General features: G+C 41.5%; 1 protein-coding gene across 1 annotated transcript in view; it reads right to left on the bottom strand.

Annotated features, from left to right (window-relative positions):
• The window catches only part of NDC1 (NDC1 transmembrane nucleoporin), a 168,252-nt gene that overhangs the window by 29,446 nt on the left and 121,524 nt on the right, over positions 1-17,282 (bottom strand). The window contains exons 13-15 of the mRNA XM_069232644.1: positions 13,085-13,200; positions 8,542-8,592; positions 7,009-7,072 (exon numbers count right to left, since the gene is read on the bottom strand). Of these exons, the coding sequence (XP_069088745.1) occupies positions 7,009-7,072; positions 8,542-8,592; positions 13,085-13,200 (231 nt within the window). The remainder of the gene's footprint in view (positions 1-7,008; positions 7,073-8,541; positions 8,593-13,084; positions 13,201-17,282) is intronic.

The following is a 17,282-nucleotide window of genomic DNA, read 5'->3' as shown; positions in this document are numbered from 1 at the left end:
GTCGTGGAGCACCTAATATTTGTTGCTCTCCATGACACAGTGTCTTGCAGCTAATGGTTGGGAATATCAAGAAATTGATGAAGGAACTGCAGATATAAATCGACCCAAGGGATGAGGAGTGGGAAAACAAGATATGTTGGGTAACTACAGCTGTAGTAAGTGTGATGTTATCTGACCCACATTTTATGGCAATGCCCCACACATTTATATTGTGTTGTGTGTCTATATTTAAATAGTAGTAAAAATACTTGAAATTTAGCTGTACATTAATAAAGTGCCATTGGAAATTAAAACTTATTTTAGCAAATCTTAAAATTATATTCTAAAGTGAACAGAAATGGACAATTAGGCAACAGCCTCACAAAAAAACACTAGTGTGTCAATTCAAGAGAACTAGACCGGCCTTCTTCCCAAGCACCGTACAGTGCACTGGAAAGGCTGTTCATTTTGATAGCTTCGTACAAGCAGGAGTGTTATAATCCAGACTCCATGTACATTCGAATGGATTGCTGAGAGACAGAAGTATTTCTTATAAATTCAATAAAGATACCTATGGTGCAAAGCTATAATTACAACTAAGTAACTTGTTTCTCTATGATATATTCAATTATATTCATGCACACTTGAAAGAAAAGATGGCTAATCCTTAACAACAGAAGGTGGGTAAGCCACGAGAATGCCATATCACGAACCAGGAAAAAAATTACTTAAACAGATTTATCAGAGAAGCTTGGCACCCCAGGTATTCACTGTGGAGTTGGAGTATAAAAAGTAGTGTCATGCAAATATATAGATTCATGGTCCTTTAATTGCTATATAATGCACACCAATGTGGACATTCATGAGGGATGTAGTAACACTCTTTCCTCTAGTACAATGGCCTGTTGGCATTCTGGTAACATTTATACTAAGTGCAACCCGTCAAGCTATGGACTGTGTTGCTAAGCATGTGTGGTTAACAACGCAATTGATTATACTTTCTCAAAATACTTAGGAAAGCCTTCATGAAAGCAGGAATCAAAGGCACCTCTTCTGGGGAAAAAGGATTAGAAGTGAGATAGCTAATTTACATGGACATCTGATATCAATTTCACTAGAGGGGAGCATGGGGGTATTAAAGCAACCTCCCTCATATGAAAGCTACTGAGAACAAAAGATCAGCATCACATTAACTTAAGGAACCTGCAGACCCATTAGAATTGAGAGGAAATTATTCCTATCCCTTCTACTTACTGATGGATACAACTGAAATGCTGTATACTTGAAATTATGAAAAAAGCTTCATAAGGATTTTCCTGTTAGCTTTGATGGCTGTGTGAACTCTGGTGAAATCAGCAATCCAAATGTTGTCAAATAGGATATACAGAAACAGCATCTATTCATTTTTTCATATTGAATAGTTACAAAGCTAGATGCAAAATCTTTTTTTAACTTGAAAGATTAAGAAAATCTGTAAAAATCAGCATACAATCAGGAACCAATTTCAACTGTCTATACTTGAGGTCTTGAGGAGTGAGGTTTCAGAGACTTAAGATCTTACCTTAAAACTAGGATAGTAAATCTGAAATGCAGGGCAACCTCAAATGTGGCTCTTCTGAGAGCTGAAGTGGGTCCAGGACCCACAAGCAAACCTTGACACAATCGGGTCATTCTGGTTTTGAAATGCTTTACCTTGGCCAGTAACTCGGACATTTATTCAACTGCTATAAGAGTTTGAGTTTATGGATTTGTAGAGCACACAAATGCCCAGGGGCGTCCCAGCGCTGCCTTCTGTCTGAAAGAATGAAATGGTGCCTCAGTCAAGCACTACAAGGAATGAGTAAAGATCCAAGTTTTTAAAAGTTTGCTGAAGGATAGAAAGTTGGGCTGGATCCTTAAATGCCATGACATTTGGTTCCAATGCAGGGGTCCGGCAGAGTAGAAGCACATCAGTCCTACTTCCTGACAGAGTATCCACAGGTCCAGAATTGTACTCAAGTGGTGGTGCCTGCGGTCCTTCTTTTATATATAGCTGTGCCTTTGAAGTACACAGATGCCTCGACCTCCGTGCCCTGGCTCCAGACTAATGACGGGGGTATCCAGCCCTTTGTGTGGAAACAGGGAATAGTGTATTCAGGTATAAGTGAGACTGGGCCCAGTTCCTCCCTCCCATACTGCCAGTGGTAGCCAATCCAGTCACGCCTAAGGTCCCATTTGGTGGTTGTCTAGGAAGAATACACAAAGCCTAACTGCCAACTACACCCAGTCATGTGACCAGAGAGACTGCAGGCACTAAATGGCTAAAGCAAAAAATGCCAACTTTCTAAAAGGGGCATTTTCAGAACAGTAATTTAAAATCCAACATCACCAGAAATTAGGATTTTTAATTAGGATTCCAGAGACACCAAACGTGAACCAATGATCGCTTCCAATTTGTAAATTACACTTAAAAATATAATAAGGCAACTCCAATGCTAACCAATGCTATCCTATGGGACAGATAGGCCTTGCATAGTTTTCACTACCAGGACATGTAAAACTTAGGAGTACACGTCCAACTTTCTAAATACACTGCACCCTGTCTTTGGGGCTGTCCAGTGCCTACTTCAGAGGTGTCATATGTATTAAAAAGGAAGGTTTTCTCCTGGCAAAAGGACTATATTGCTAGGTCGAAATGGCAATGTAAACTGCACACACAGGCTCTGCAATAGCAGGCCTGAGACATGTTTAAAGGGCTATTGTAGTGAGTGGCACAATCAGTGCTACAGGCCCACTAGTAATGTTTTTATATACAGGCTCTGGGGCACCTGTAGCCCACTATACTTGGGACGTATAATCAAATTAAATTTGCCAATTGGGTATAAGCCCCTGTTACCATGTTCAGAGCAGAGAGCACTTTAGCACTGGCTAGCAGTGGTAAAGTGTGCAGTCACAAGGCCAGCAAGAACACAGTCAGCAACAAGAGGTATGAAGGCAAAAGGTTAAGGGGAAACAACACAAAAGAGCCAGGTCTAACACATTAACATTGTTAACTTCCACTTTGTGACTACTTGCATGTAGTTTGTTGGCCATGAGCCAACCAGCTTTATTAATTGTTTGGCGAAGCATACTTAGTCTTGCCAGAATGCAGCAGTTCTCTAGTTTACATATCTGTCCACAAAGAGCAAATACTTGACAACTGTGTCATTCAACCTCCCTCAGTTCCTGTGTGAGTCCACTTATAGGGTCACTTTTAAGTGAGATGCTTCTTTAATAAAGACACTTTGTGGAACTGCCTTTAATGGAACCCACACATACCTTGTCTCCACCACACCTGTGTTAGACTCTTGAAAGATGAAGATTGAAGACTACCTAACACAATGGGGTCCTATAGAGTGTTAGGTTTTGAAGTCCTTGTCCTTTTCCTCCCCCACCAGGTCAGCCAGTGAAGCATGAGAGTGGTCAGGCCATAATCTTATACTGCCTGGGCCTTGATCAACTGTGTACGACCTATCCAATAGCCATTTGTATACTAAAAGAAAATCTGTTGTGGCATGTTTGCCAGAGTAATGTAAGTAGTTAACACCTGGGGATGTCTTTAACGCAATGCATTTACTGTGTCTTCCAACTACAGTTTTCCCACCTGCAGATATCACCAAAGTCTCCCCCGACTGACCATGAAGGAGGGTTGCCCCTCATTAGGGTGTACATGGATGTCTCGGACAGCAGGTGAAATGTTTAGAAAGAGGAGGGGGTGCAATCTCTCATGATCTACCTGGAGGAGATGAACTTCCTATAAGAAGCATTTTCTGCCTAAAAAGCAAGGTGCTGAGTCTCTTGGTCTGATTATTAAGGCCTCTGACATTGGAGTTAGTGATTACAGTCTCTAATGTGATGAGAACATGCCCCTGCTGTCTGTCAGGATAGTTTTCCTGCTGTGTACAGCATTAACAGAGATTTAAACAGGGTCAACTAGCATCCCCAACCAGCTGGGTGCGATTTTCATTTCCATCCCTACCTTGTAAAATGTATTCCCCAAACAAGAATACTAAAGATGATAAATCAACAACATTCTCCTCCCACTCCTCAGATGACAACAGTAGACACTGAAGAAGAAAGAGTTTTTCCCCATACGGAAATAAATAAATAAAAAGGTGAAGTGGTATTCAGCAAATCTTTTCCGGAAGGATACTTAGGAATTTGTTACCACCCAGCCAGCCATCCACCCATCACCTCTCCTCAGCAGTCAGCATTCCTATGAGATTAATTACGTGTCTTATCACCTCTGGGACTGACTTCTGTTAGTCTGTCTCCGGGGTCTCATCTTTCCAATCCCACAGTACTATGCAGTAGAGATGAGCAGGCCACTGAAAGAGGAATCCAGGCTCGAGCCAGATGCTAGGCTGTGGCTCAGCTTGAAGTCCTCAAGGAACTTTGAGCCAAAAATGAGATAAGCTTTCATGGGAGGGCATGTGGCTTAGTGGCTACAGTTGCCCACCATATTACATGAGGAACTACGTTCGATTTCTAGCCGTGGCTCTGTAGTCTGTGGATGTTGCCTGTCAAAACACGCTAATCTCCTATTCCAAGAAGGAAAGAACAAAGGATTAACTACTGATCTCAGAAAGATACCCATCTAGTGGATGAGTTTCACAGAAACTATACAATCTAGCATCAATCCCCACTTCCCTCCTTAACCAAAGTGTGTGATCCTACGTAAATACTTTGTCACAGAGCTTCCTTTTTGTTCATCATCACATAACAGAGTGCCTTCAAGTAATTGATGTGCGTTGTACAAAAATCTCTTGCATTTAAGAAATTATGTTTCTCTGTGTATAATGAGAGTCCAGGCTACATTTAGTGTACATATGACAACTGACCTGCCTCTCAGTACACTAAGAGTTTGGTCCTCACAGCGAGGGCAGGAATTTTTTCAGTTTCTGTTAATAAAAACTTCTTGATGCAGATATGTAATCGGATGTATTAAGGTGAAACGCTTCTGAGTGTTAAAAAATATATATATTTTTTTTAACATTTTGGAGACACCATTCCATAATATAGCATGATGTTTTTTGCATGATTTGCATGCCAAATACTTCTGGGCTTGTGTATGGACTCTTGGAGCCAGAGCCAACCTTTGGGTTAGTTCTCTCCAATTATTTGATGGCTTTCCCACCTCCACTGTACAACAGTCTTGATGTCTCCACTTTTCACAGGTGATGGTGCACATACTCCCAAACTACCTCTGCATTGCTCGTGCAGGAGATGAGGTGGCCGTCCCTAGCATCTGGACAACCCTGCTTCCTTTCACTGATCCCGTCCCAATGCCAAACAGGCCTCCTCCAGCAACAAAAGGCCTGCAGTTTTCCTTCCCACTGGAAGACAATTTTGAAAAGGTGGTCCATTTGTATTTAATACCTTTGGTTCACAAAAGATCTGTGACTAGCTTGATAGATAGATAGATATTGAAATTGCCGAGGCTGCCCCCTGTGTGCAGTAGATCGGGCCACCCACTGCAGACCTGTTCATGAGGCATTCTATATCTTGACAAAAATTAACTCAATTTGATGTTTTGGTGGGTGCAACGTTTGGAATGGGGAACAGAGACGTTCCTGTCTGATGATATGGGGGCTGTACTGTAGCCTCGGTTGATATCAATAGGTTCTCCAATCGTTTTTAAACAGAAGGTGCCACATTGTAGTGTTCTTTATTTTACACTGCCCAGCAGGCAGCTGTATATAGAGTTCATTAAGGCCAGCATGAAGCAGACGAAATTAGTAAAGAAATAGGTGCTCTATCACATTATGTGGTTTCTACAGAACAAACAAAACTATAAGTTCTACTTAGTCTGGTGCTAGGAGACTGAAAAAAAGACAGACATGAAACTAGCAAAGGAGTGCCCCATGGATTAATTTAAGTAACAGGTAGAGAAAAGAGTGAAACACAATCATCAAGATGAGGGAAGACAATAAGCTGGGGCATAGTGAGTGAAGCCTGTAATCATCTTCTAAAACTACTACACAAATCTCCAAAGTTTTGAGTTGAATGAGGAGAGCAAAGATAGATGAGCAGAGAAAGATGGAGGAAGTCCAGCACAGAGGTGAGCTGAAAGAACACTATTATTTTTTGATGTTGTGAAAGTTATCATTTCACCTTCCAGTGCTAATGTAGGACAGGAGAGCTGAGATGTTTTTGACAGGCGAAGACTACTAATCCTATTTGGACTAGGAATACACAAAACTGTAACTGGAATAAAAGATAAAACCCTTGCTGTGTGACATCACATGGCTTCAACTTAGCATGGATTTGTTGTTGGAGAGAAGTTGTGCCCTGAAAGATAACCCTAAATTATGCACTATAACCTACAGCAAAGGGTTGACCAAATGAATCCACCAGTGGATCCCCCATACATGGGCAACCACTTTGGTTTTGTTCCCTCTATAAAAAAATGCATCTCCTGCATCTAACTCTGCACTATCACACTGTAACCTGGATACAAGGTAATGTTCCGGAAGTACCTTGTGGAAGTCTAGCACTACTGATCTATCTGCATATACTTGATACTGGTTCCTACAGTACTCAGCCAGCTAGCCCAAAAGGAACAAAGGTGTAAAGCCAGATGTGTGCAAGGGCCCCATTTACACTCTTCAGGTTATCACCGATCTTTCTGATTAAATCCCCTCTGCTACGATGACCTATTCTCCTTCAAACATAAATTACTGGATTCATGCATGGTGGACAGTAAAAAAAAACAATGTTTGTAGATCTAGACACCACATTTGTCTCCTAACACTGCTTTCCACCCCCATCAAAATACATCACTGAGTAAATAGCGGTTCAGAGAGGGGACAAGCATTAAGTTTGGTGCACTTTTGAAGGGGGAAAAACTAAGGGTATTGAAAAGGATGCCTTTCATGTATCCAGAAGAGTTGGTAACACTAACCCCTCATAAAGGGCAGGCAACGGAATAACGGGGAAGGCAGGAAGAAAGGTATGCAAACACTTCCAATTTCTACAATGAGTTTATTTTTTACTGTAAAGTGCACTAACCTTCTAAGGCCCATATGTGGGTTTGTGCATCAGAAAACAAATCTTGACTGGAGGCTTCTGGATGCTAAAGGGTAAAAAAGAACATTTGTAATCAAGGTGTACAGCAATTGTACACTTCACAAATCAAACACTAATAACATCCCAGTAATCAATCTATAATTTGTATTGCTGCCTTCTGAATCAAAGGTCAGCCTTAAAATAATGTGTTTTGACTCTACGTACTATGCCTTTACGGACTGGAAAGTAATGTAACACTGCCTATGTTCACCAGACCCAACACATTTCTTTTCATCATTTTGATGTCATCCACTGTGGAGGTACAGAGAATGTTTTGGAGACTCAACACAAACTGTTACATTGATATACTGACGGCTTCGCTAAGCGCATGCACACTCCTTGCAGAACATCATTGAGCACGCACCCTGCCTAGCAAAATGCACAGCCTCGAAAAGTCTTTACTATAAACAATGCATGGGCAATTACTATGGCAGGTGTTTGGTACTAAATGTTGTCTACAACGAGTCATGAAATTAGGAATACCAGGGTATCTACACTAGAGAACACAGACTCAAGTCGCGCTTGAAGCAAATATGTTGCAGGTAACTGCATGATCACCAAAACCACCAAGGACTGCTTGTTGTAGATCAGAGATGTGGTCCTATGGGTGCCACCATAACCAGCATCCACTGGAACAACAAAACTAGTGTCTATATATGCTTCAGAAAGTGGTATTACTTAATGGTTTACATGCGTTCAATCAGACAGGAAAACAAGTCATGGCATCCAACAAAGCATTGAACTGGAAACCCAAACAAGGCTCCATGAGGTATGGTGTCGCTCAGAAAGAATCCCCAAGCAGAAGAAGGTGTAAGAGCATAGAAAAGCAGTAGAGAGCCTGCTCCAGGAAGGACGCTGTAGTTAGCTAGTCTTCCATAGTGAAAATACCAGAACCCTCATTAACACACTAAAAGTCCTAGTTGTACACTTCTGACCAATGCAGTCCATTGACCCTACAAGTTAGAGTAGTGAATGTGAGCATCCTTGAACTCTAGAGAGTCCTTAATCCTTTGACACAAACATCTCCAGTGAAATGCCCATACAGCTGAGGCTCTTGCGAGATCTACAGGTGTTGAAATTTGGATTGCATTTGGTCTTTGAAGACCAGATTTTCAGAACTTTGCATAGGAGAAATTTACAGAAAATAAATCAACGTATCCTCATTTGTGGAATATGTGGTATCCATTTACACATATGGCATCAATACAACTCTCCAGGACTAACAACAGCTTTGTCTAAAATGCTAATTAAACCTCTTCTTCACCTAAAGTCAAATAGTTAACAAAAAAAAATTGAATTTGGAAGTGGTCGAGAAGAGCCACTGACAGGTCTGCCTTATACGATAACTATCAATTATGTAAATGATTCCCATTTTTGTACTTTGCTAGTGCTCGTATTCAAGGACTGGCAAAGTACAAAAAAAAGATCTAAAAGTTGAAACCACACGTTGTACCTCATTCGCATTCTTACACTTACCTTACTAAATAAATACATGATCAGCATTCTCCTACACAAGAAAGCTTTAACCTAAATAAAAATAAAAAAAAAACTGTCAATTTACTCTTAAAGTAGAAACCATTTCTTATATTCATACTTTTATACATATTTAGATATTAAATTAGGTCATTGTTTTAATTTCTACCATTCAAATATAAGCACAACAATTCTCTGAAAGTGCAATCTAAGTACTGTAGCTTTCAATATAATTCACGTGTGAGCGTGTATGAGTACGCATGTGTACAAATATTTATGAAAATCAAAGGAAGAAAGACTAGCCTTCAAACAGATTTACATTACCAATTAGTAGCACCTTGTACCATTTGGGTAGGCGAGACTAACAAGTGTGTACTAGCAGTTTAAGAAGTGTGAGGGCAAGAGATGCAGAATTCACCTCTCTTCAGGCCCCAAATGCCACCATTAACACCTCATTCCTTATTTCAGTACATGCAAGGTCAGTGGGGAGTACTATGGCAATGAAAGAACCACTGAGAATGCAGGAAAATGAATCTTACTCTTAGAAATGTAAGGTTTGAGATATCTGCACCAAGCCCTTCAGTCTTGCGAAATGCAGGTCAGAGTAAGCTTACATGTCTGACCAGTTGTATGGCAGAAAGATATTCTTGAAACAGACACCTCTAGAGAAAAAGAGCATTACTGAGCCTCAATTTTAACGCCTTTAAAAAACAAGTATTTGCATTGCAATAAGTCTTGCATTTGCTTGAGTTAGAGATATTGGCATTGTAAACTCATAACTGGACATTTCTGGCCACATAAATTGGTCAACCCTGCCTCATAATTTTGGCTTTTCCTGCCATATAATCCCAGTGGCCCTGCATATAACTAAAGCACTTCCATTTAACTTCTACCAGCTGTACAACAAAAGTTCCAGCCATAGGAGTGCTTAAAATGACAATGAACGGTGGGAGGGGTTATTATTTTGCACCCCCCCCCAACCTATTGTGGGGACCCAGAGATTATGTAGATAGAAAGAGCGTTTTGAAGGTGATACCATTGGCCCAGGACCACCACAGGCTGAATTATGATAAAAATGTTTTGTAAAAGTATTGCCCTGCAAAGCATTATGGGGTGAGTTGTTGTGCTGCTAATAATATATATACACACACACTATGTTGACTGCAACATACTATATATATTATATATAGTATGCCGACTGCAATGCTCAGTACAGCCCCTAGGGAACTCCACAATAAAAATAGCATTTTTAAGAAACATGGTCATGTAACCATACAATCAGCCCTTAGAGAGCATAACCACATGAAAAAGTATGGCAGAAAATAACTCGATGTAATCAAATATTTAGCCCCTACATGGCATAGTGTGTTGCACATTCTGAAGGCTAGCAGGCCCATTACAATAGTATTACAAACTAAGGCCCATAAAACATAACTTCTCCGAGCTGTAAAACAGAAATCCAGCTATGAGACTGCTTAAAAAGAGACAGAATTGTGGGAGGGGTTATTATTTTGGGGTCCCGACTAACAGTGTGGGGGCCCAGAGATGATGTAGACAGAAAGAAGAGCACATTGTTGTGAACATATTGATGGTGGTCCCATTTGATCACCACACAGGCTGAGTTGTGAGCAATAATGTTACGTAAGGGAGCAAGTTACCGTGCCACAAATATTTTAATATGTTGATATGACTATAATGCTTAGAACAAACCCTAGAGGATACCACAAAGAAAATAGTATTTGTAATAAACATGGTCATGTAACTATACAGATAGCCCCTAGAGGGGATAACCACACAAAAACAAAATGGCAATAAATAATGCAGTGTAACAATGTATTTAGCCCCTAGAGGGCATAGTGAATTAAACATTTTCAGGGATAGCAAGCCTATAGAAATGATATTACAAACAAGGCCCTTAAAACACAAACTATTCCCAGCTGTAAAACAAATGTTTCACTCATGAGAACACTTTAAAAGATATTCAGTGGTGGGAGGGGTTATTATTTTGGGATCCCCACTAACCTAGGTCAGGGGTCCAGAGATGATGTAGACAGGAAGAGCATGTTGTTGTGAACGTATTGGTGGCAGTACCATTGTCCGAGGACCACCAAAGGCTGAGTTATGAGCAAGAATGTTTTGTTAAAGTAATGCATTGCAGAGCATTATGGGGCAAATTTCCAGGGTGCTGTGAATATTGTAGTATCGACTCTCCCGCTGTGCCGGGAAAGTCTTTTTCCTTTGAGGATTTCTGTTTTAGTAAAACATTTACCAATTTCAAGTGTTTTAAGGGGAGAGCCACAAGATACGACTCTGATAAGGTAACTTTGAGCAATGTAACCAGTGCTCCGATTCCGCCGATTGAGTTCACTCTTGCGCCTGTTCACGCTGTGAGCGCCATGGCTGCCATGCAGCTCGAAGAGAAGCAAAAGAAAAACATTTTAAAAACGCCCACGCTGAAGTATGTCGGCAGTTGTGCAATTATCCATGTAACAGGGGCGGGCAAGTCTGCAAGGCGGTAACAAAACCATCCCAAGGCGGGACAAATGTAAAGAAACTACCAATGACGACAAGGGATTTTTATAAAGGAAAGCCCAAGAACAAGCAAATGTGATGGGTGTGAGGTGGGCGTGGTCAAAAGCCCACAATACTTACAACAGGCCAAAGGGCTTGCATGCTCGCCCTAATGAAGTAGAATAGCCTTGGTATTGTGAGTAAAAATAAGCACTCGTATGTCAAGAACTTGTAGGAAATCTTATGTAACTATAAGAACACATCCAAGCTCTTAATATGAATTGGAGATTAAAAGCCAATGACAACCTTTTATACCTGACGATTATGCAGTCAATACTACTGTTATCTGGAAAATAGGACCCTTTGCATCGAACATAGTAGGGACTAGGTCTTTCCTCCATTTTTCAGGAAGGCATCAGCTCCATGTAATAGTATAAAAATGACTTTATTGGCAAACAAAAGAGGGATTTTTACTCTCAAACATTTTACATCTGTTTTTAACAGAAATAAAACTTCACTGGCTGAGTCTGTAGATCAGGTAATTTATTTTTGAGTGTCCATGTTAGAGTAGCTCGAACACAGCCCGAGTGAGTTTGCACCAAAGATACAAAACAGGCACATATGGCAGCTATTGCCGATAATAGCAATGGAGAAATCTGGGCAGGCCTCTACTCGAGAAGGACGGTTGAACATATGCAACTCTATGAAAGATAGTAATGCTGGAGAACTATAGTTACAGGTAAGTACATTTTGTCTTCTCCAGCATCAGATTTCAATCCAGTTATTTTTCCTTAGTCCAGAGGTAAAGGTGGGTAAACTATGCTCAATAAAAGGAAAGGCTCAGAATGAATATTCTGAGGTAAAACTTAAATGAGAGCTCTACCCACGCAACGTGCTCCAAAAAGTTCAAGTAACATGGCCTCTGGATAGGGTGAGGCTAAAGGTACTCTCACATCATTGGCTTAAGGTTGTTTTTTTTTGTTTTTTTAAATAAGGTGAATGTGCTCCTAAAGTGGCACTGTTTAGAGCCTTCAAGGCAGGCAGTGTTTGTACTGCTATTGTAAATTTACTGTCTGACTCACATCAAAAACGCGGAATGACTCGAGCATGTGCCTCTAGGAAATATCTAATGCTTGAGGAATTCCCGATTAGTCTCTCTAGAAATGGACTGTTCCAACAGTGTGAACTGTACACCAAAGTTCATGCTCATAGATACTACTCGCCGGCCTACCTCTCCTAAGAGTTATAAGCAGAGATAAAATTGGAGAAATGCGTTACACACGTGTTGCATATGCACTACTGTTATGTCCTGTAGTTATGTTATTTGGTCTACAGCCGTGTGCTGTAGCTACAGCCGTGTGCTGTAGAATGTACATGTATTTGAAGGCAGCCTCGTGCTGTCGAATGCCAGAGAGAGAGATTTGGAAGGCAGACCTCAGCTGTTGCAGAGAGTCTCCCTCCCGGTCGTACTTCAATTAAACTCCTTACAACTACTCACAGCGTGCAGAGGATCATTTCAACTACCCTAACTGCCCCTAGCACAAAAGCAGAAGGAAAACAATGATATGCAAAAAAAAATACAGTAGAAATAATAGCGGTGGTAATACCGGAGAGTCCGCAGCAAGAAAAGTAATCAATGAAATGAACAAAAGGATGTCCTGGAATTAAGGAAAGTCTCCACTGGGAAGGGCTAATATGTAATCCTGTAGTCTCAATTGCAATACACAGTGACTAAAAGGGTTGCAACCTGGTGGAGCAGCTTTCGCACATGAGTACTACGGATGTTTTTGAGCAATTTTAAAGATCAAGTTACACTTCAACAAATGGGGTATTCACATTTCGGAAACCAACATATACAATATGTGAAGGGAAACCATTGTTGAGTTTATGTTTTCAGTTCACGTAATTTGAAATATCAATGATTTACACTTTTTGGGTTACCAAATTTACTCAAATATGAAGCAGAATTAAAGAAGTTCGGTTCTAATGTTACAATTCACTGCACAAACATAAAAACCTCTTTAGCAATACATACCTGTTCCTTTTTGTTCTGACACCACAAGTGCATTGCACTTGGGCGTTCTGCTTTCTGAACATTCATGACTCTAACAGGAGATAAATCAGATGTTCTTGAGCCATTCACTTGTATATCTGAAAGAAAAGAGTTACTTCCAATAAAAATAGTATTTTAGAAAAATGATTCCATTATGACAACTAAGGGTTTATTCACAACGACTGTACTCAAGGTCTTCAAATAATTCTAATTTTTAAGTTATTGTTGAAATTTCAAGTCTTCAGGTGTTTCCTTGTCCTTGAAACTATTATATTACCACTTAAATACCAACACAGGTGGTTCCGCAGCTGAAGGAAATGCCATTTAAACGTCTAGTCTTTGATGCAGAGTCTATTATATTACTATAGTTCATAGTTACACTCCTTCAGGGCAGTGAGGAGATTCACGTGCCACAGTAAAATGAGCCTATTAGTTTGACTTGTTACTTTCAGTGCATCAGATGCCAGTGCTATGATTAGAAACAAGTGTCTCCATCCTTTTTCGTAATAAAACCTACTGATGTTGAATGAAAAGCATCCCACTGAAAACAAACACAAGGCCCGCAAGTTCGGAAAATAGGTTGGCAGTCTGATTTAACCTGTAAATGTAACCAGTAAAAGTGGAGAAATGTCTTACAGTGGCAAGGCAATCCAGATGCAATACTGAGACCCAGAATGGAGGATACCATTTGCTGGAATTTAGATTGGCAAGGAGAAGTCATGTCAGTAGAAACAAAAGGCTTCTACAAATGCTGGTATATTGATAATAATCAAGTCACCTCAAAAGGAAAAGAGAGGGATCTGTGTTTTCACAACCGAACTGTGTGTCAGGTCGATAGCAAATGTGTGTATGCCTACCGTAGCAGAAGAGAGGCAAGATCTAGATAAGGATGTAACAGTACGTGGTATTCAATCCGCCTTTAAGGACCTGTCAACAGGAAGTCCCCAGGAGCAGACTGGTTTTCGATGGGATTCTACAAGATTAACAAAGCCAAAATGGCCATAAATTTGAATTAATTTTTTAAGGAGGTCATCTCTGTCCACAATTTACACCCTGTGTTTAATAGTGTCCTCAACATGTAAGCTCCCCCTGCTTGATGTATATATATATAGATATATATATATATATATATATATATATATATATATAACCATCCAGTAGCGGCTTGAGGCGCGTGGCTGGGGATGCGAAGGGGGGAGGGGGGGGGGGGGGGGGGATAAAAATTAATAATTAAAAGAACCAACAAAAAACGTACCTGAATGCCCCGCAATCACCACTGCGCAGCTCCTCTTTCCTTTACTTTGCTGCAGGCACAGGCTCCCAGCCTGCCCTGCAGCCAATACGAATGCTGCTGCCAGCAGATTGGGAGAGTCTGCCTGCTCTCGACAGAGCATAGTGGGCATTTATGTCTGGCCGGCCTGAGTGCTGAGCACTCCCCCTCTGTGCTCGTCACCGCCCGTGGCCCCGCCCCTTCTACACTACAAAGATAATAAACATAGTTTATTATCTTTGTAGTGTAGAACTTTGGCAGTTGCTGCTGCTGGCGGGGGAGCAACGCTCCTCCACCCAAACGGCGGAGCCACCACTGCTACAATCCCGTCCAAGCCTTGGTCAAAAGAAGGACAAAAACAATAACTGTATTGACTCATCTCTCAAAGTTTAATCTGTGTCAGCACATGCCTCCTGTGATACGTGAACTCTCTAGCATCTCTTCTGACATAATGACCCTAATGACAAGACTGCCTACTCCCTTCGTTGGATGCAGAAAAAGCTTTTGATTGTTTCAAGTGGAACTACTTCTGCACAATGGAGAGGGCAGGCACAGGCACTGGATTCATAGGGAAATTAAACTGGCTTCATAAGGGTTCCATTGGCAGCTTTACCTGCAGGGGATTTTTACAGGACCATTTCCCCCATACCATAGGGCATGAGATAGGGTTGCCCTCTCTCACCTCTTGTTCTTACTTGCAGTTGAACCACTGGTGGTGGCTATGAACAATCTATAGAGGTGGAGGGCATAGTGACACTGGCTAGCTCACAAACTATCGTTTTGCAGACTGTATTCTCCTCTCACTGTTGAATCTTTTCTCCTCGTTATCAAATGTTATCTCGATCTTGACAGAATCCTCATCCTTTTCGGAGTTTAAAAAAAATAAAAAAAACTGGGGCAAAAGTGAAGTCTTACCACTCAGTGTTAATATCAGGAAAGATTTAACAGTTTTGCTCTCAATAAAATGGGTGCTGAAAAACCTCAGATATTTGGGTGGCTGGTCAACAGAAGAAATGGCACAGCATAACGTTAGACTGCTTATAAAGAAAGCCTCCGTGGGTTTTCTGAGATGGTTCCCTCTTAAACTGTCACTGTAGGGTAGAGTAGATGTAATTAAAATGAACACTTCACTGTGACTTAACTATTTTCTCTAGGTTGGCTTAAGTTACACTGAGAGCCCTTATAGAAGAAATAGAACTAATGGTGAAGAAGCTTATTTAGGGTGCAGGGACACCGAGATGTGAGATGTGTACGTTTTATGTGACTGCTGGTGTTCATGCACTTTTTCGTTTTTCATGCCCTGGTAGTGAAAAACTCCCAAAGCCGCTTTTGACTGCTGAAAGGCCTACCTCCCTCATAGGATTACATAGGAGTTACCTTATTACATTTAATAAGCTCTAACTTACAAATGGTAACACGTACCCAGTTCCAGTTAGGTGTCTGGAATTGTAATGAAGAATCCTCGCTTATGGTAAAGTTGGGGGTTTTAATCTTGAACATACCACTTTTAGAAAGTTAGTATTTTCCTGCCTTAGCCATTTAGGGCCTGGACCCTATCTCTAGGTCACATGACTGGGTGTAGCTGACAGATGGGCTTTGTGTATTCCTCCTAGATAGCTACATACAATAGAGACCTTAGGTGTGCTTGGATGGACCACTGCTGCCAGGATGGGAGGGCGGAGCTGGGCACAGTCCTACTTAAACTCAAATAGGCTGTGTCCTGCCTCCACACAAAGGGCTCCATACCCCCTGTACTTAGTTGTACGCAAGGGCAGGGAAGGCAGGAAGCCTATGTACTTCAAGGAAAAACCTCTAGAAGAGTCTCAGACTTCAGAGGAAGGCCCAGGTATATATATTGCACCTCAGACACCAACTTTCAGAAAACGTTTGGACCTGTGGATACTCTGCCAGGAAGGAGGACTGCTGTGCTGCTAAAAGGACTGCCACTCCACTGAACTGCTGCTCTGTAGGGCTGCTGCCCTCTTGCCTGAGTGAGGCATCTGACTGGGCCAGGATACCCAAGTGACACCCCCCTGGCCCCCAAAGGCTAGTTGGCTGGTCTCCTGACTACAGCCTCGAGGACAGAAGGTTCAAACAACCTTGTACCCGGCACCTGAACTATGCCATCTGAGAGTCCTGCCCTATCAAATGGTGCCACCCCAGTCCTGGTCCCTTGGAAATGAGCCTGAAGGTGCTCTGCCAGCCTATCTGTTGATCCAGCAAAACAGACATCACCTCTGCTGCGATGCTTTACTCAGCATAAAGACTCCTCATAAAGCTCATAGCCCGCACTGGAACCACCGCGGTGCGAAGCTTCCACAATGCAGGACTTTGCAACGCCTCTGAACCAACATCACTTCGAGTGAGTGATGCACCCTCAGCATTGGTCCTCAACACTCCGCAACCAAGGTTTAAGGTACTGTTGTTCAGCAGACCTAGCTAGGCACCTGACGCCAGCCTGTGGTCCATCACGGTTGTCCTAAACTTGTGACTTTGTCCTAGTCCAGTGCGACCAGATGACTAGACTTGGTGCTTTGCGCTTTTTGAAGTGCATATCTCAGGTTCTACTGACTAGACGTTTGTCGTTTTGGACTTGTTTTTTATTAAAGAATAATCTATTTTTCTTTATCGGTGTGCAATCCTGAAGCTCACCTATGGAAAAATGTTGAGGTTAAAGTTGGTGGTTTCCCATTCGCCTAGGGTCGGTGACCATGGATAGGTATTTAAAAGATCAGAGCCATTTTAACTGTACCGTGCTCCGCTGCTTTTTGGGTAGGTTTATGTTACAGAAATACCATATACGTACTTGTATATATTGTAACAGAGGGCAGGCACAGGCACTGGATTCATTTGAAAGTAGTTTTATAAGGTTGGCTTTACAGTTTCGGGGGAGGAGTGAGGGGTGAGGAG

The sequence above is a fragment of the Pleurodeles waltl genome, chromosome 4_2 (assembly GCF_031143425.1).
Source record: "Pleurodeles waltl isolate 20211129_DDA chromosome 4_2, aPleWal1.hap1.20221129, whole genome shotgun sequence".
Lineage (NCBI taxonomy): Eukaryota > Metazoa > Chordata > Amphibia > Caudata > Salamandridae > Pleurodeles > Pleurodeles waltl.
This window is presented reverse-complemented; position numbering and strand designations above follow the sequence as displayed.